Source organism: Alosa pseudoharengus, unplaced genomic scaffold, assembly GCF_046254945.1.
Source record: "Alosa pseudoharengus isolate Yale_2024_CS ecotype anadromous, Long Island Sound unplaced genomic scaffold, YU_APseudo_1.1 YU_APseudo_1.1_scf_6, whole genome shotgun sequence".
Lineage (NCBI taxonomy): Eukaryota > Metazoa > Chordata > Actinopteri > Clupeiformes > Clupeidae > Alosa > Alosa pseudoharengus.
The window spans coordinates 41337288-41357082 of NW_027468848.1; the positions used below are offsets into that span (position 1 = coordinate 41337288).

Here is a 19795-nt window from a genome sequence, read left to right on the forward strand (position 1 = left end):
CAGGTTTAACAGTCCCTGTTCTTGGTGACATGCTTATCAAATGAGTCACGATTTCATGCGCTATGCTTCTGGCCACGTTAGTTCATATCATCATTTTTTAGCTGTAAGGCTCACTGTCCAGCTAAATCCCAAATAAGTGCAAGATATGCCAGTCTATTTCAATGAAATCAGTACTCATATAGTATCTTGTTTCCCAGCTTCTAATACAGAAATATGTGAACCATATTTATAACTTTTTGTTAGTGAAAAACTTTGAGACTGTAAGTGAGTAGGCCTATGGCCGTCTATGGGAAACATGTATATACAATTCTTAATGGATCATATATCATTTGTAATCTTGAAACTGAAAGAAACTTACAATTGACACTTTTCATTAGATTTTTAGTTATTCTTGGTTATTTGAAATGTTTCTCAAATTGCCCTTTTCTCTTAGAATTCCCAGGAATCTGGGGCATTGTTATAGAATTCCACTGGGGTATAGAGGGTTAAAGGATGTTACGCCCAAAACACACCCATGACTGATTAAAAGTACAAATGTAAGTTAGTTTTTGTGTGTGTAGGTGTGTTTGTATGTGTGGGTGCATGTGTGTGTGTGTGTGTGTGTGTGTGTGTGTGTGCATGTGTCTTTATGTATGTGTACGTAAAGCAAATCAGGGAACCACCTACTCTTTGCGATAAGTGCAATGGGATCTTTAACAACCATGGTGAGTCAGGACCTCAATTTAACATTCATGCAAAGGAAAACATCTCCTGCAGTACAGTGTCCCTGTCACTGCAATAGGGCATTGGGATTGATATTTGTTTGGTGGCTTTTGGCCACAGGGAAGAGTGCCACCTACTGGCCAGCCATCAACACCACTTCCAGCAGGAACCTACTCTCTCTTATCCAAGTACTAACTAAGCCTGCTTAGCTTCAGTAATTCAGGGTATCTGCTGGTCTGGCTGCTGTGCATTATGTACACTCAATTCTCACTGGTATCTACCAAAACATGATTAGTTCATAGATTTCACATGTAAAATACATTAAAACAACCCCACCCCCATCTTGCCTGTTCATAATTCTGAGAAATTATTGAATTGTGTGCATGTGTGCGTGTATGTGTTATGTTTGTGTGTGTGTGTGTGTGAGTGCATGTGCTTGTGTGTGTGCATGTGCATGCATGTGTACATATGTCTACTGTGTGTGTGTATGTGTCATACGCAGGGATTAAAGTGAAAAAAAATCGTTTGACTGAACTTTTTTCACGCCATAAGTCATACGTTGTTCTTATCTACCTATAGAGAAAACCTATTGGTTTTTAATGTACAAAAAGATGCAAACAGCAAAGTAAAGAGAGTATTCGCCTTATTCACACGCCGGCCATTGTTTAAACCAAAACGAGGCTACGGGGTACACTTACTATATAATTAATGCCATCTACAAGTGAATGCATAGAACATAACAATCCTATGGTTTGTGTACCCTGTAGCCTCGTTTTAGCCGCCAATGGCCGCCATGTGAATAAGGCGAATTGAGAGTGTTCTTGATTGAGATTGAGTTTTCCTGATGAACAAAAATATATTTTAGTACCATCCCTGACCATTGCTGATTAGCCATTGCTGTTCTTTTCTACTGCAGCAATATTGTAGAAAGGCTTTAACACACTCTTATTTAATCACTTCAGGCCAAAAGTGTTTAAAGGGGAGATTTTTTTCTTGTTAATATGCAATTCAACACCAAGTAAAATCTATAAAATCAAGTTTGCAAGACTTCCCATTTCATCATCAAAGTAACGAATCCGAACATTCTAGATATTGTTCATATTTCCATTTGTTGCCTCATCCGCATTTAATGAAAACATGGTAATTTTGAGTTTTACAGACAACTCAGTTTTCCAATGAGCAGCAATACTGTGTGTGCTCATGCAGGAGGTCTGCGCATTTGATAACGACAATCTGGAGACGGTGCTTTTGTCTTCAGCAACAGATTGTATAAGGTTGACAAGAGGTTGCGATATGGTGAGGGACAGGTCGTGTTGCGCTATGAAAGAACATGCGTAGCCTACTTTCTAAACGTAAAAACGGTCAGCCATAGATAAACGTAGCCTACCTCTGTCGTGGACTCGTGGTGGCTAGTTGCACCAGGTAGGGAAGATGTCCTGAAGTGCACGAACGTTAACCTTATGGCGGTCTTCTGATTGGTGGCGTGCAAAACGTTTTCCTATTGCATCCATAAACAATTTTCTTGCAGCGAACCGCGCAAAAGCAAACCCCTGGCACTTTAATTTCTTTACACCATGGCTTGTTAGTTCTCCCCCGTTTCCAACAGCTGCCCATCTCCATTTATTTTTTAACTTTTGACGCCTGCCTTCCTTTAGCAACAACGCATCCATGACAGCTAGTGGCCTTGCCAAATAGACGCACACAAATCATGACGCTAATATGCGAGGTTCTGGTAGGCCTACTGGTTATGGTTTTGTGCTATAAATTAATAATATTTTATAGCAAAGTTTTAAGTTGACTATTTTAATTGTATGGTTATTTTTTGTCAACATACACTCACAACCTACTGTCGTTAAAAGTGAGGCCTAAGCAAAATAGGCTACAAGGCTGTCTGTGCGTCACAAACAGACTGACCCCCTTACTCAACAGTTCGCAATGATGACTGATATTATTTTCTTTTTATGCGAACACGCTCAGTCAAAACCTTCCGTCGCAAATTGTGAAAAACATTGTTGTACATGTCATAACAGATGGGATAATAAATTGCATAGGCTACGGTTTATATTGCGTCGCTTTACACATAATGTTAGTTGCATTGATTAAAAACTGTAACAATAATAGTAGCCTACTACATCGGGTGGCATAGAAGGCTATCTGTTCAAGTCATAGGTGACACCCAAAATGAATGACCTCCCCTGACAAGAGTTCGCGTAAGAAATTGTCTACATTGATGCACGAAAAGAACACAGCCTACGCTTCTTCTCCGAATTCGCACATAGAGCTCACAATATCATATCTAAAAAAGTTAAACAGATTGGCCAACCTCATCAGCTGTATCTAATGTGTCACTATAATCCAACTTTTAGACCGTTAGTCCTCCATACGTGTTCTTTGGAAAAGCAAAGGTGATAGTCCCCACCCCCCTCCTATTTTTTTCTGCATCGATCTCAAATATGACATTTCTAAAATCAAATTGACGGAAATCCGTCCTATGACGGTGAACTTTAATCCTTGCATACGTATGATTACTGTGAATGTATGTGTGTGCGTGTGTATCTGTTTATGCACATGTGTGCATATGGAATGGGTTAACATGGAGGCAAACATACGCAAAAAATTGGTCATCCTAGGCCCTACGGTTCTCAAGATATTCACAGAAAACTCTGTTGGTGCACTATATGTAAACATACATTAATTTATTGTATGGCCCCCATGAACGGAAGTCCACGAAACTTAGCATGCATTCAGAGGGTGTCATAATGATCCTACACTTTCAATTTCGTGCAGTTTTGACCATATCAGCCAGAGATATTGTGATTACAACACCCAATTTTTGCTTTTTCATTTTTAACTAGGTGGCGCTATACATGAAATGAATGGTTATGGGATGGGTTGACATGGCCCTTTAAGACCAACATACAAAAAAAGGTGGTCCTCCTAGGCCCTACGGTTCTCGAGATATTCACAGAAAACTGTGTCCGGTCACCTACAGGCCACTTGGTGTACAGTAACATAAATTAATTTATTGTATGGCCCCCATGAACGGAATTCCAAAAAAACTTGGCGTGCATTCAGAGGGTGTCATAATGATCCTACACTTCCAATTTTGTGCAGTTGTGACTATGTTAGGTCACAGATACCTGCGATTACATCTCATTTTTGCTTTTTCATTTTTAACTAGGTGGCACTATACATGAAATGAGTAGCCTCATATAGGGGGGGTTGGGGGAGACGGATCAAAACGAAAAAAAAAAATGGTTCCATGCTATCCTTGCGGGGCTACATGCCCACCAAGTTTCGTGCACCCCGGTGTTTCAATGTCCCGGGAAACCTTGACGGAAAATTACTCATGCGGAAAAAAACGGAAGAAAAAAACTCTGACTAAACCTATACTACCGCCGCTTCGCTTCAGCGGGGTGGCTTGGGTGAAGAAGCTGTCTTTGTGTCCTTTGGCCAGTGGAATATTGTAACAAAATTTATTTTATTTTTTCTTGGGATAGTTTTCTAGTGCAAACTCTAAATAGATTTATTTGTGTACCTGTAGGCCTAGAGGGTGGGCCTTCATCCTTCAGAGATTAGACAACCCATTTGGTCAATCAGAGTTTGTCTTGGCATCTGTCTCACAGTGGCACTGGAGAAAGAGTGCACCAGAGTTTTTTTCATATAATAGGATAGTTCCAGCTATGTAAGCCATTTCCCCCATAGGATTTCATTTAAAAAAACTAGCTTGATGCTTAAGCCCTACCAGGGGAAAAAATACTTTGAACACTAGCTTCAGTAATATTTTCAAATAACTGACTTCATTCTGTTGTTGTCTGTGTAGCGTGTAGAGCAGACTGTTTTGGAGACTCTCTACAAGCATCGATCCACTTTGGAGACAATATTTAGGATCGTTGACACTGACAATTCAGGTAAGGAAATGAGAAGAAATATACAGAGCCGTCCATACTTAGTAGCACCCCAGTAAAGATGAATAAACAGGTTATTTTAAAAATCATTGGCTCTTTCAGACTTACGGCAAAATGCACAACCTTTTTAATGTTAATGTTAATAAATAACTTTGTTTTCTATCATGATGATATATAATGTTTTTAAAAAAGACAATCTCATCAGCATGAATCCAGGAACTGATCCTAGAATCTTGGTGAACCTTGAAGTGAAGTTTTTATATTTTAGACAAGAAAACTAATAGATACAGACAGCTAAAGGCGTCTACATACTCGCCGTTCCCGACATGTAGCGCGACAATGTGACGTCACGGTTACCGTCCCCCATGTGGGAGAGAGCATACGAACATCACAGAAGTCAATGGGCGAACTCGCTAGCAGTTAGACTTTATACATTCGTTTTACATTCAGGTGGAGTTCTGCTTGTTTCTGAACACAATGATTTGAAGGAATTGTGTTTACTTAACTGTTCAGTGTATGCTAACAACCTAATTCACCTTTGATTGCCCAATGTTGACGACAAATTTCACTGGAAGCTAATATTCGATGGTAGCGTCATTAGGGTGCTAACTGGCTAACTTTATATCGTCAGTGTAACATTACCAACTGGTACACATTACTTGTTAAAACTATTCCCACAAACATTGTAGGGAATGTACATTCATGTGAGAATAAATTCAGATGCAACTTATGAGTACACTCGAGACAGTTCTGGCAGTTTAACTGGAATTAGCGAAATGAGGGAACTTAATGTTACTCTTAACCTCGTTGACACACAGATAACTCTCAGTCCAAACGTGTTTGTGCCGTTTATTGATGTTTGTTTGCTGAAAAATTTAATCTTTTTAAAGGTGTTTTCTGTACTCACGCCGGCACCTCCATCACTGTACATACACACCGCCGCTGACTTGAGCTTCCAAAGAAGCTTGGGTCGCCCTGTCAAGGACGTTTGTCAAAAAAGTACCGGGAAGCTTTGGACGCTTTGGCCGCTCTGACGTGGCAGCATTCTACGTTCGATCATGTTCTATCTTACTACTTTATTTAAAGGCTGTGTATTCCAATTGATTGCTGGTCGTTGGTCGCTGAACCACGTCATAGCTCATTACCATAAAGTTGACTTACTTTCAACTTTCTGCTTGACGCTCAAGACGCCCAAAACGCGACGCTGACGGATTTGCCGCTTCTTGCAGCTGAGAGAAGCTGGCTTCCATTGCAAATGAATGACATCCTGACTTTTTGGAAGCTCAAGTCGGCGGCGGTGTGTACGTACAGTTAGATTACATGCAATCGAAATTAAAATTTTCCCCCATGGGGGCGGTAACCACGATTATGACTAGATGCCAACTGTGTAGCCTATGCCATGCTTGTAGGAAACCTGAAACACCCCATTTGAAATTGCAGTGACTCTATTTTCACCCTCAGGACTGATCTCTTTTGAGGACTTCCGACAGACATGGAGGCTACTTAGTGCCTATCTAAAAATGGAGATTTCAGACGAGGCTATTTCAGATTTACTGGTGAGCATTGATACCAACAATGATGGCAGTATTGACATTGAGGAGTTCATGGAAGCTTTTCGTTTCGTTGATCGAAATCGACTGGAACGTGGACGCAGTATATTCAACCCCAAAGACATGTCCTGACCTAAGCAGAAAGGACCATGGATAGTTTTCTCAATTATAAAATATAAAAGTGTAAAGAAAGCCAGAAAAGTCATTCAGCAAAGCCAGAGAGTGTTTCCATAATGAAACAGGTCCACTATCAGAGGAAAATATTGATTTTAAGTATTAGGCAATAGGCTAATACTGTGTGACCATGATATATTTTTGTATTTAAAATTTAGAAAGATATTTTGTGAAAACTATGATATTGACCCCCAATAATGCTGAATGAGGGAAATCAAACTTGAAGTTAACTTAGAAAAATGCTGTACTGTACTTTTTTTTGTCTTATTTTGTACTTAATAAACACATTTAAATATTTTGGGCTTGATAAAATGTTGGAGTTATAAAATGCAACGATAACTTGTAACAATTGTTTTTGGGTTTTGTGTAGACTAGAGGCTATTGTGCAATACAATTGCCCACAGCATGTAATATTAATATGAATAGCCAGATTATTGACATTATCATTGTACTCCTACCTGTCAGCTAGTTCAGCTTTCTTTCTGCCTTTCAGCTATTTCACATAAGTAGACTTGTGTTTGGGGTAAAAACACGGTCTTCAGTAAGTACACGGTATTCAGTAAGTACACTACGCAATTTTTGGGTAAATTGCGTTTTATAGATCCCAAAATTACCAAAAATATCACAACATTCAATACATTTGTATTAGTTAATAGTTAATCAAACAAAAAATTATCTAAAACAGCCCTGAATGTAAACATCTTTGCTTACTTGCATAGCTGGTAAAAATTGTGATACTACACTGGAATGTGGCATTCTGCCCTGCTTTTATATAAAGTGCTTCAGTGTACTATTAGAAGATGTTGTGAATGTGTGTGCTTTGTGTGTAAAGGTTGTTGCTATGTGGTGTTGGAATGAGTCTTTTCTCACTCTCCAAATCTCATCAGTCATCTTTGCATTTCTCTAATTGGCTCAGTAACATCAGCGGCACAAGGAAAAGGACTGAGTAGATGATGAAGCAAGTCTCTCCTCCAGCCAACCAATAGACTGTTAAAAAACAGCAAAGAGGAATATTAGTATACATAACATGTGTATGATAGTACAGTATACAGATAAATACGCCTATAGTAATCACATTTATCTGGGTGAAAATGAAACAATGATTTTTACATTTTTAATGTAAATGTAAATCAGGTTTCTAGGCCAAGTATACTTGCGTATACAACGAATTTGGTCTCTGCATTTATCCCATCCGTGAATTAGTGAACACACAGAGCACACAGTGAACACACAATGAGATGAAGCACACAGTAACCCGGAGCAGTGAGCCGCCTTGCTACAGCGGCGCTCGGGGAGCAGTGAGGGGTTAGGTGCCTTGCTCAAGGGCACTTCAGCCGCTCCCACTGGTCGCGGATCGAACCGGCAACCCTTTGGTTCCAAGCCCGAAGCCCTAACCAGTAGGCCACGACTGCCCCTTATTTTATTTCTCATGGAGATTATCATTTAATTCATTGCATGAATGTAAAGTAGGCCTAAGATGGACTGTGTCGCTATTTAGGCCCCTGAATTCTATAGACTTACAAAGTACACTACTGTAAGAAAATTAATTTAATAGCATACAGGAATGATTCTGTTTTTGATCAATATAAGTGGTCACTGCAACCGTGATCACCATCAGTGGATTCCATTCTCTGTGTGTGTGTGTGTGTGTGTGTATCAATGTACATGTATATTACACTCTAAAATCATGCAGAGCAAATTTCTATACTTGGAACAATATTTATGAAAAGATGCTTTCCAGGAAAACATGTGTACCTCTATACACCTATCAACATTGAGCTTTCAAAATAAGGGAGATTTCCCAGGATTCTATCCCTCTGCCAACAGCTTGTATAACCGTGTAAATTAGCTGTCCCCTCAAAATAACAACATACAGCCATTAAACCATCTAAACCACTGGCAACAAAAGTGAGTACACCCCTAATGGCGGCCTTACATTGTACGATTTTGGTCTGTTTTCAAAGTCGGCGACTAAATTTCCAAAGTCGGACAGAAGTCATGGGAGTTGCACTGGAATTGCGGCGCGCTTCCGTCAACTAGATCGTTAATAGTAGGGGGGCCTATGTGTCTAATTTGGGGGCCTGTGGGATTCGAATGTTAATTTTTGGAGAGTATTATATCTTTGTTCTAGGGGTTCTTAAGAGTAAAAAAAAACCATGTCTCCATTTTTTTTGAAGGTTTTGAAGGACCCAAATCAAAGGTCAAATTCAGAAAAGGTCAAATATGGTGTTTTGTCCATAAACCTCACATTTCTGGTATTATAGCATAGGGTTTGGTGCCTACAAGGTGTGCAAAAGTGGGCCACATAAACAATACAACATAATAAAACATTTTTAGGCTGATGATTGATCTCTTTAACAAGAAATTGTGCCTAAAATTCTCGAAATTGTCCGCTAAAAAATAATACCGGTACTTCAATATCAATACAATCAATTCATGCCTATTAGTGTGCTTGAGTGTAGGCCTAGCCTGCTCTGTCAGTTCTTGTCTACACCCATTCAGAGCACAAAGTGCAGAGATCTCTGTTAAATCAAGTGTAATAGACTTAATAGACTTTTACATAGTACCAGCTGAAGTCTGTGCCTTCCGTAGCTTATGCAAGTGTGATGAAAAGAAAGGCTAAAGGATCAGATAGACAAACAGACAGTTGTGTGTGTGTGTGTGTGTAACAGAGAGAAAGAGAGACACTACCAGCATGGATGGATTATGAACTTTCAGGCCCCTGGGCCCAGGTGTATTAAGGGCCACCCACTAATTGTTTTGCGGGGGACATTTTTAAAAATGTATTTGATGTGATTTCCTATATTCTGGTGCATTTTGGGGATGGCCAATACTTTAATTCAATCAGATTCATAGCCTATATGTTGATATGATATGATGTGTTGATATTGAGGCAATGATTCCATGCAATGGCTTGGGCCCCCTGACTCCTTGTCTCCCCTGGGCTTGGGCCCGGTAGGCCCATGCAGTAATCCATCCCTGACTACCATTGACAGTTGGCTGATGATAGCTGGCAGTGATAGAATTTAGAATATCGAATAACCTGAAGCACATAGTGCTCTGTTCTTCATGGTTGGTGATATTAGTGACCTTCTAGCCTTCTACATTTGAGCAAGCACATTTTCATAGTCCATGGTGGCACAGTCTAGTTAGGTTATATTCTGAGGTGTGTCTTTCTGTTAGTCAGGTGATGGCACACATATTCTAAAAGAAACAGATTTTGGGCTATGTATCCAGTGGCAGATATGTGTGGACTGGTGAATGAACCATCACTAGAGACATATGCCAAATGTCTTGTTTTTGTCCATGAGAGAGTATAGAGATGGGGATCATAGATCAGCCAACGATTACATTGTTACAGTGCAGTTATCTTACAAGAGAACAAAGCAGTTTGGCACAGGAACTGCTACAAATCCACCTGTAACAGTGAGCATCTGCAGCATGCTAAGATTCGCTACTAGAAATCATGTGAAGCAGGCAGGACTCAGTGTCTTCAGAAAAGACGTGGTAGACCATCTTCTAAACCTGCAGCAACACCTGCAACTGCATCAAGTCCATCTAGAGGGACTTTGTACACTTGTTCAGCAGCAGCTGCTGCCAGCATAGATAAGTGCTTCTTCTGTCAGAAGCAGACAAAAGAGCGTCTTCATGAGTTGTGTCCTCTTTCAATGCAGGCAACCAACCAAGAACCATAAGTAATATTTTGAAGTCAATTACTTTTAACAGGTAGCCAGTGTAAAGATGCTAGGATGGGGAAAATATGTTCATATTTTGTGTGTGTGTGAGCAGCTGCATTTTGAATAAACTGTTAGCTCTTTAGACAGGTATTATTACAGCCAGCATAATAGCATTGCAATAGTCTATCCTTGAGATGACAAAACATTAATTTCTTGGCATCTGGTAAGGAGAAGGACTTCCTTATCTTTGAAATGTTCCTTAAATGGTAAAATTAAGTTTTGGTGATCTGTTTTATGTGATTACTTAGTGCTAGGTCCTGGTCAATTATAACTCCCAGGTTTTTAACACTTGTGGATGAGGTCAGTGGAAGATCACTATGTAGCCTGTAATGTGGATAGGACATCCCTCATCTTTTTGAACCTAAAACCATGACTTCTGTTTTATCTGAGTTCAAAAGCAGGAAATTATTCGTCATCCATTTCTTTATAGCTCTTATACATGAGTCAAGTTTGGCTAACGGGGTTAATTCATCAGGTTTTATGGAGAGGTATAGTTATGTATCATCTGCTAAACAACAGGGGCCCCAGTACTGAGCCTTGAGGCACTCCATATTTTACCATAATCTTGGTAGATGGTTTATTATGGACCTGTACAAATTGTTGACGGTTAGGAAGGTATGATCTAAACCAAGCGAGTGCTGAGTCTTTGATGCCTATCAAATTTTCAAGCCTAAGTAGTATCTATGCTGTCAAAGGCAGCGCTGAGGTCCAGGAGGACCAGTATAGATACAAGGCTTGGTTTTTTTTGTGGGAGAGCTTAATAACAGATGTCTTAAACGACTGCGGTACATGCTCTGACAGAATTATTTATAATCTAGAGCAAAACATTATCCAGGAAGGGGAGACCAGTCTTAAGAAGGTGAGTACAAATAGGGTTTAGTAGACTAGTTGTGTATATGTAAATGAATTAAATGTTGTTTGAGGTCTCATCTGTGATTGAGTGATTTTGCTATCTTTCAGCAATGGAGTATGTGTATTTGGTGAAACTGATTGGTTATTGATCTTATCTCTAATTGTTTAACATACAATCATAATACTGACATACAATCATACTGTTGAAAATAATAAAATAAATGTTTTATGAACTTTATTCAACATAGCCAGTGATTTAGGCAATATTTATGGTGTTAATTATAGTGAAATATACAATTTAACAAAAATAGGGTTAAAACAGGTTTAAAAAAATGGAGACATCATTTTTCTCCATGTTCAATGACCTCTAAAGACAGTCCAACCACTCTCCAAAAATTAACATTTCAATCCCACAGAAACCACATAGGCCCCCTGACTAATCTTAGCGGTTTTAAGTCAGTCGGAGTCAGTCTTTTTCTAGTTTTGCCGTTACGGCAATATCAAACATGTTTGATATTATCGCAAGTCTTTCTAGTCGTGGCTCATGCAAATAGTGACGTGAACAATATAAAACCAATAGTGACTTCTCTCCAACACGAAACAGGAAGGGGCAAAGTAGGCGACAGCTGTAGCAAGGGACCTGATGAAACCCATGAATATGATAATTTGTTATTTCATTTCTTATACATCTTTAGTCGGCTCTTCCACGCGACAGAACAACTCTATATCAGTTAGGGATGTCACGCATGAAACAATGCTGCAAAAACACGATAATATGACTGAGTTTAGTAGGCTATCATTTCAGTTCCTCTTGATATCTATTGCACGATGGGTAATAATTTAAAGGAATCTAGTAAATTCTTGTAAGTCTTGTAAATAGTGACCCTGCAAGATCCCTAGTCATTGCAAAATCATAGTCTGTGACTTAAAACTTGTCTTTATGGCGATTGTATGATTTTGGTCTGTTTTCACAGTCGGCGATTACATTTCCAAAGTCGGACAGAAATCATGGGAGTTGTACTGGAATCGCGGCGCGCTCCCGTCAACTAGATCGTTAAGTGTAAGGTGCCAATCTTAGCGGTTTTAAGTCAGTCGGAGTCAGTCCTTTTCTAGTTTTCATGTTTGATATTATCGCAAGTCTTTCTAGTCGTGGCTCATGCAAATAGTGACGTGAACTATAAAAACCAATAGTGACCTCTCTCCAACAACAAACAGGAAGGGGCAAAGTAGGCGACAGCTGTAGCCTATTTGTTATTCTTATAATATTTGTCATTTCTTATTCATATTTAGTCGGCTCTTCCACGTGACAGAACAACTCTATATCGGTTAGGGAGGTCACGCGTGAAACAATGCTGCAGAAACACGAAAATACGACGAGTTTAGTATGCTATCATTTCAGTTCCTGTTTATTTATTGCACGATGGGTAATAATTAGGGCTGGGATAAACGATTATTTTTTAAACGATTAATCTACGAATAATCTATTATTTTTTCGATGCATCGATTAATCTAACGATTCATTTTTTCAGTCCGATTCGATTCGATTATCGATTATCTCCCCATTAATTGACTAATAGCAACTTATACATGTTGATTTACATATCTGAATGAAAAAAACATGAATTCCTTAACATTGGAATGTATGTTTATTGCTCTTAAGATTCCAAAATAAAAGACTATACAAGTGCAAAGTAATGCATTCTTAGTCAGAGGTAGTATTCAGCTCAGTTCAGTAGGTCTAATTGAGTGCCTGTCACTTTAAGACGACGTTCGTGAGGGAATCCTTGCAATTAACATTAACACAGTTAAAACACTGCTGATGTGAGGATGCAATTCATAACGTAGTTCAAATAACGGTTCGTACTTCTCCTTGGGACAAACACTTTTGAGTCTTGGAAAACACTTTTCCATTTACATCGGGATTTTGCAAACATTCAGAGTCAATAAAATGAGCCCTACATGAGTAACGAAATTGACAAGCAGATGTAAGTAAGCATGCTAAACTTGACATCCGAACAGTATTCTAACGTTAGCTTTGAGATAGGCTACTGCTTGATTGCATAACTTAACTTAGTTTGGTCTCCTCAATGTACTATGTTGTGATGAGACCTTAGCAGAGTTAACTTTAATGCAGCAGTTTTGAACAAATTTACGCAGTGTCATGGTCATGATGCTAAGCGGATTTAATAGCAATTTAGCCCGCTGTGTTCTATGCAATGCTTCTATGTGGCAACAACAATCGTGAATATTTTGTTAAATGCACATGCAGAGGAGGGGCAGCGGGCTCGTTACAAGAGAGAGTGGCTGGGGCAAGGAAAGGCTGCGTGCGTGAAAAGCACAGCTCAATGATTTCGTGGCCCCCAGCCACAGATTAGTCAACGTATGGGAAACACTGAAGGTGTAAAATTAAAAATATTTAGCGCAACACATTATGCTTAACGAATCGGCGCGCATATTTTGCCATCGATTACGTCGACGCGTTGTCCCAGCCCTAGTAATAATTTAAAGGAATCTAGTTGCAGTCTTGTAAATAGTGACCCTGCAAGATCCCTAGTCATTGCAAAATAATAGTCTGTGACTTAAAACTCTACTACTTGTCTTTAGATGTGAGAGGGTCTAAGACTGTAGTCAGCTGTTGCCTACTTTGCCCCTTCCTGTTTGTTGTTGGAGAGGTCACTATTGGTTTTTATAGTTCACGTCACTATTTGCATGAGCCACGACTAGAAAGACTTGCGATAATATCAAACATGTTTGATATTGTCGTAACGGCAAAACTAGAAAAGGACTGACTCCGACTGACTTAAAACCACTAAGATTGGCACCTTACACTTAACGATCTAGTTGACGGGAGCGCGCCGCAATTCCAGTACAACTCCCATGATTTCTGTCCGACTTTGGAAATTGAATCGCCGACTGTGAAAACAGACCAAAATCGTACAATGTAAGGCCGGCATTAAGTGAAAATGTCCAAATTGGGCCCAATTGGACATTTTCCTTCCCTGGTGTCATGTGACTCGTTAGTGTTAATGGGGAGCAGGTGTGAATGGGGAGCAGGTGTGTTAAATTTGGTGTTATCGCTCTCACACTCCCTCATACTGGTCACTTGAAGTTTAACATGGCACCTCATGGCAAAGAACTCTCTGAGGTCACTGCAAGCTGCCATTGTAACCATCTACAAGGACAATAGACCACTGAAGTTCGCCTACAAAAAAGCTGCCAAACTTGACATCCGGTATCTGGTGATTTTTCCTATGGGAAAATAACATGGGGATTTTGAATTATTGCACCTGTTAAACTCTCACGGCGGGATGAAAAAGTCTGAAATGCAGAAGTTTTCCTGAACACACTTTTGTCCTCTGCCTTCGAGTGGATACTGTGATCTCCGGTAAGTGAAGGCAGCACACTTACATTTTTACTACCCCAGAGCTAACTTGCAATGCAACTTGCCATAGGTAGTTAGCTTCAATTAACAACCGGATCTCCTTATATGGGCAAAGATGGCCGTTTTGGTTCTTTTTTGTAGGCGAACTTTTTTTTCAATCATACATTCCAGGGGCCAGTTGCTCCAACTGGTCATTGCTACGCCTGTTGGTCTTTGTCTGTAGTGTTGGTGCAACCGACGTAAGTTTAATTCTTAAAGGGACACCAGGCAACGTTTTCGTGTTAATTAATCATCTTCGTAAGTCGGTATATGGTTAAATGACTCATTACGGGGCGAATGAAGGCTAGTTCGGTGTATCCTACCCGCCGACCGAAGCAGGATCTGTTTACAGCACAGAGGCAGGCTAACGAAACGCTAGAGATTGTTGCAAACGTGTGTATAATGGCAGAGCCGGCGAAGAAGCATCGAAAACCCTTGACGGAAGACGCAAAGAAAAGGAAAAGAGCTTCAGACCGAGCGAGGGGGAGTTTCGTAGAGAAAAAGCATCAGGCTTGCCTGGTGTCCCTTTAAGACTGGTCTTAACAAAGACCAACTTAGCAGTTAGAACCAGGCGTAACAAAGAACAGTTGGTGGAACCAGCCCCAGATGACTACTTCATGAAAATGGTGATGGTCAAGACAGCTTTGCACACTATTGGCATCAAGGTCAATGGAGGTATTAGAAGATGAAATCCCCCTTCCCACCGCCTTGCACTTCCAGCAGAATTTTGTTGGAATTCCATTGCCCCACAACAGTGGGAGACACTTTGGACACTGAAGCACGCGCACACACACACACACATCCATATATCAAAAAGACTTTGCTTATGTATCCATCTTTCCTTGATTTCAAAGATTATGAATATGGACACAGTTTGCCCATAAAGCAAAATTTGATCATTTTTTGTCCAAAAACAAGGCTGAGACCTGTCCAATTTAAGTTCAACTTAAGATCTCAAAACACGGAGAGTCACGTGGGACCGCTGAGGGAGATGGCTGCCTAGAACTTTCCTCCTGACTAAAATCCTCCTATTTTCATGTACACTCGATAATAAAAGCCTATATTTTAAGTTACACAGAAGTGTAAAGTGTAGTATAACAAGTGTGTGCGAGTGCGAGTGTCTATTTCGCGTCTTTTCCGTCCCCTCATGGCAAATACTTCGAAGAGTAGAACAGCTAAGCAAGGAATAAACTATGCTAGCATGGCTAGTGGCACTACATCCAAGATAGGATCCAATTCAGCCGGTGTTCCCAGCCTGGCAACGGATGCTATAGCCGGACTTCAAGCTACTTTGGAGAAAACAATGCATGAGATGGCTCAGGTTAGTGGTATACTTAAAGAGCTACAAGAGGATGTTTCCCAAGTTAAGAGAGTGCAAGCTAAAACCAGCATGGATATTACAGCCATATATGAACGACTGGATGAGGCAGACGGTCGAATTATGGACTTGGAAACTGAACATACTAGGCTGGCCACTGAATTACAGAAAAGAGCAAAGCATTGTGAGGAGATGGAGAGAGCCATGCAAAATGCAGAAAATAAGGATAGACAACTGAATTTGCGGCTGGTTGGATTAAAGGAAAATGAGGGTGAACATTTGAGGGAGCTAACTCGTCAGATTATTGAGGACGTTCTGGGAGTGAAGCCAGCTGACAATGAGCTACAGCGGGTATATCGACCAGGGCCATCTCGGACGGACGAGGAGTCCCCTCCGCGACCGGTCGTCATGAGATTTCACTCTCTGCTGGAGAGGGATCGAGTGATGGCTGCCGTTAAAGGGAAATACAAGAGCAAGACTACGCTGAAATGGGAAGAAGCCAAGATCTCAATCTTTCCGGATGCGACAAAAGCCGTGACTGAGAAGAGGAGGAAATTCACTGACGTTCGGAAGAAACTTCACGCGATGGACATTCGATTTACACTCGCCTACCCAGCAAAACTTTTCTTTACTTGGAAGGGGAAGAAAATGACTTTTGAAGATCACAGGAAAGCACTACAATTCCTTAACAGGGAGACAGAAGGCCCAGAGTGACTGTTGGTAGGCATGTTTTTTTTAATGCAAACGTTTAGTCTGTGGATAACAGGTCTTTCAATAGTCTAGGGCTATATGTCTGCATCAGTGCTAGTTGGTCAGTGCATTCATCTGTTTTTTTGTTTTTCTTTCTTCCTCTTCTGATTTTCTTTTATTTTCAGATCTAATGCAAGCCACTTTTAAAAATATTTTTCATAGTTGTGTTGCTATTATCATTTGTAATTACTTAGCTATGTAGCTAACAAGAATGTGACCAAATGACACATTTCTTTTTATTTTTGAAGTGACTAGATTTGCTTTACATGTGTGGGTCATTTTTGTTGATATATTCTGATATAGGGCTTAAATATTTGGGTTAGGAGGGTTGAAAGGTAGCTATTGGATAAGCGCCTCATGGACCAGATCAAGGGAGGGGTTTCCCCCATGGAGCTAGAGGGAAAGATTTCATGGGGGAATGTGGGCGAAGATAGGGTGGTGTTATTTACCCTACGTTCAAGGGTATGTTCATGTTGGAGTGTGTTGCTGTTTGACTGTGGCAGTTTATGGGCTTTTGTTTTGGAAGATGATGTCTCCCCCCCCATACCCGTTTTTTTTTATTTTATTTTTTTATCCTTTTTCCCTCCTTGCCCCTACTGGTGGGTGGTTGCAGTATGCCATGAAGGAGCATGATGTCTATGACTACACAGGGTAATAGTAACAGTCATGTTAGAATAATTTCCTGGAATGTAAATGGTACACAGAATCCTACTAAATTGAAAAAATGTCTGCTGTATCTTAAATCAAGGCAGGCAGACGTGGCACTTTTACAGGAGACTTATATGAGAAATTCAGAAGTATTGAAACTCAAAAAGGGCTGGGTGGGCCATGTCTTTCATAGCTCATTTGATAGTAAGAAACGAGGGGTCGCAATACTTGTGCACAAGAAATTGAAGTTTGTTTTGCTTGAGGAGCACAAAGATGATGAAGGGAGGGTTATCTGTATTGAATCTGTAATCAATGGAAGGAAAGTCAATATATGTAATATTTATGCCCCTAATGAGGATGACCCTGATTTTTTTCACAAAACCAATGCACTTCTTGGGACATTGGATGATGGATGTACAATACTTGGAGGGGATTTCAATCAAACGCCAGATCCTGTACTGGATAGATCTAGGTACTCTCAGACACCATCTAAGAGTCGAGTAGCATTGTGTCAACTCCAGGAGGACCTTGGTATGGTTGACATTTGGAGACTGATGAATCCTAATAAGAGGGAATATACCTTTTACTCACATAATCATAAATCACACAGTAGAATTGACTATTTTGTAATTTCTAAGGATCTGGTTGAATCAGTAATTGATAGTACAATTGGTGTCATAGCAATAACTGATCATGCGACTGTGGAGTTGTGTGTATCTATTTGCATGGGCAGAATCAAGAGTAATAGGTGGAGACTCAATGTATCTCTCTTACAAAACACAGTATTTAAACAGTCACTCTCAGAAGATCTTACAAACTTCTTTCAGATTAATATTGGTTCTGTCTCTAAACTGGGTACAGTATGGGAGGCTTCAAAGGCCTTTATCAGAGGCAAAATCATTGCGGAAGCTTCAAAAAGGAAGAAACAAGATAGGGTGACAATCAGTCAGCTGGAGGATAAGATAAAACAAAAAGAGATAGAACTGTCAAGAAGCTATAGTGAAGATTTGTTGAAACAGGTGTGTGAGCTGAAGTATAGCTTAAATTATATATACAGCAAGAAGGCTGAGTATGCCATGTTCAGGCTTAAGGCCAGCTTCTACGAAAGCGGAGAGAAGGCTGGCAAACTGTTGGCTAGACAACTGAAAAAACGGGAGACTGCAAGTGCTATTCCAGGTATTAAAGGAAGTACTGGTAAGATAGTAACTTCAGCTAAGGAAATTAATCAGGTGTTTGTGGATTTTTACAAAAATCTTTACACATCAGATACAGTCTTTTGCTCTGAAAAGTTGGAAAAATGGTTTTCCAGGATCCAGTTCCCTAGTCTGTCACCAGAACAAGTGCAACATTTGGAAGTTCCCATTGGAGAGGAGGAGGTTAGAAAAGCCATTCAGTCAATGCAGTCAGGTAAAGCTCCAGGATTAGATGGTTTTCCTGTTGAGTATTACAAGCATTTCATCGATATCCTAGCGCCTGTCTTAACAAAGGTGTACTCAGAGTCATTATCAGCTGGTCAGCTGGCTAACACTCTTAATGAATCAGTCATTTCGGTCATTCTTAAGAAGGGAAAGGATTCTCTAGATCCGGCTAGCTACCGGCCCATTAGTCTGGCTAATGTAGACTATAAAATTCTCACTAAAGTTCTGGCTATGCGGCTCGAAAAGATTATTCCTCATATTATAGACCCAGACCAGGTGGGTTTTGTAAGGGGAAGGTCTTCCTCTGACAATCTGAGACGCCTACTCCACCTTATGTGGCAAAGCAGAGAGGCTGTTGAGCCTGTTGCTGCCTTCTCTTTAGATGCTGAGAAGGCGTTTGATAGGGTGGAGTGGCGGTTTTTGATTTATGTTTTGGAGACCTTTGGGTGTGGACCGGGATTCATCAAGTGGATTCAGTTGATATATGCAGAGCCAAAGGCATCAGTGTTGACCAATGGAGTAGTTTCATCTTTCTTCAATATATCAAGAGGTGCAAAACAAGGAGACCCTCTCTCTCCATTATTGTTTATTTTATTTCTTGAGCCACTTGCAATAGCAATCAGGTCAGACGCAGGCATAAGGGGGGTAAGAGCGGGAGGAAGGGAGCATAAACTGTTCCTTTATGCAGACGACATCCTTTGGCTGTCTGTAGATCCAGTCTCCTCAGCTCCTAGGCTCTTGGAGATTATGGAAACCTTCTCTGAAATATCAGGCTACAAGATTAATTGGCATAAGTCTGAAGTAATGCCAGTGTCTACAACCTGTCTACCAACAATAAATAATGCACTTAAATTTAAGTGGATAGATTCAGGTATGCAGTATCTTGGGATCCGTCTTACTCCAGCTATCAATGACATGGTACAGGCAAATTTTTTTCCATTGCTTCAGCTTATAAAGGCTAATCTGGATAAATGGAAATTGATCAACCTTAGTTTATGGGGAAAAGTAAACACTATTAAGATGATAGTTGCTCCACAGGTGAATTACGTATCCATGATGGTGCCATTGACTGTCCCAGAATTTTTTTTTAAGCAGTACAATAAAATAATTAGAGACTTCCTTTGGAACGGCAAGAAGTCACGTATAAAGCTTGAAAAGTTATATACACCTAGAAACAAGGGAGGGTTGGCTTTGCCTAATGTGGAGCTATACAGAACAGCTTTTGAGGTATTTAAAATAGCTAAGCACTGGTGTGGGGAGAGTTCAGCTCTGAGTTGGTTGGACATAGAGCGGGAACTGGTGTCTCCATTTGGGACT

At 40.2% G+C, this 19795-nt stretch overlaps 2 protein-coding genes across 4 annotated transcripts in view; one reads left to right on the top strand and one right to left on the bottom strand.

Annotated features, from left to right (window-relative positions):
* Nucleotides 1-6355, top strand: part of ppef2a (protein phosphatase with EF-hand domain 2a) — a 29911-nt gene extending 23556 nt beyond the window's left edge. The window contains exons 16-17 of the mRNA XM_076269744.1: nucleotides 4526-4613; nucleotides 6072-6355. Of these exons, the coding sequence (XP_076125859.1) occupies nucleotides 4526-4613; nucleotides 6072-6292 (309 nt within the window). The 3' untranslated portion in view covers nucleotides 6293-6355. The remainder of the gene's footprint in view (nucleotides 1-4525; nucleotides 4614-6071) is intronic.
* slc75a1 (solute carrier family 75 member 1) overlaps nucleotides 1-19795 on the bottom strand; it is a 72181-nt gene that overhangs the window by 21419 nt on the left and 30967 nt on the right. For 2 of the 3 annotated variants that reach the window (XM_076269737.1, XM_076269736.1), the window contains exon 13: nucleotides 6911-7321. The exons of the other annotated variant lie outside the window; for it this stretch is intronic. In XM_076269737.1, coding sequence (XP_076125852.1) covers nucleotides 7218-7321 — 104 coding nt within the window. In that variant the 3' untranslated portion in view covers nucleotides 6911-7217. Of the gene's footprint in view, nucleotides 1-6910; nucleotides 7322-19795 lie in introns of those variants that run through there. 3 annotated transcript variants of the gene reach the window in all.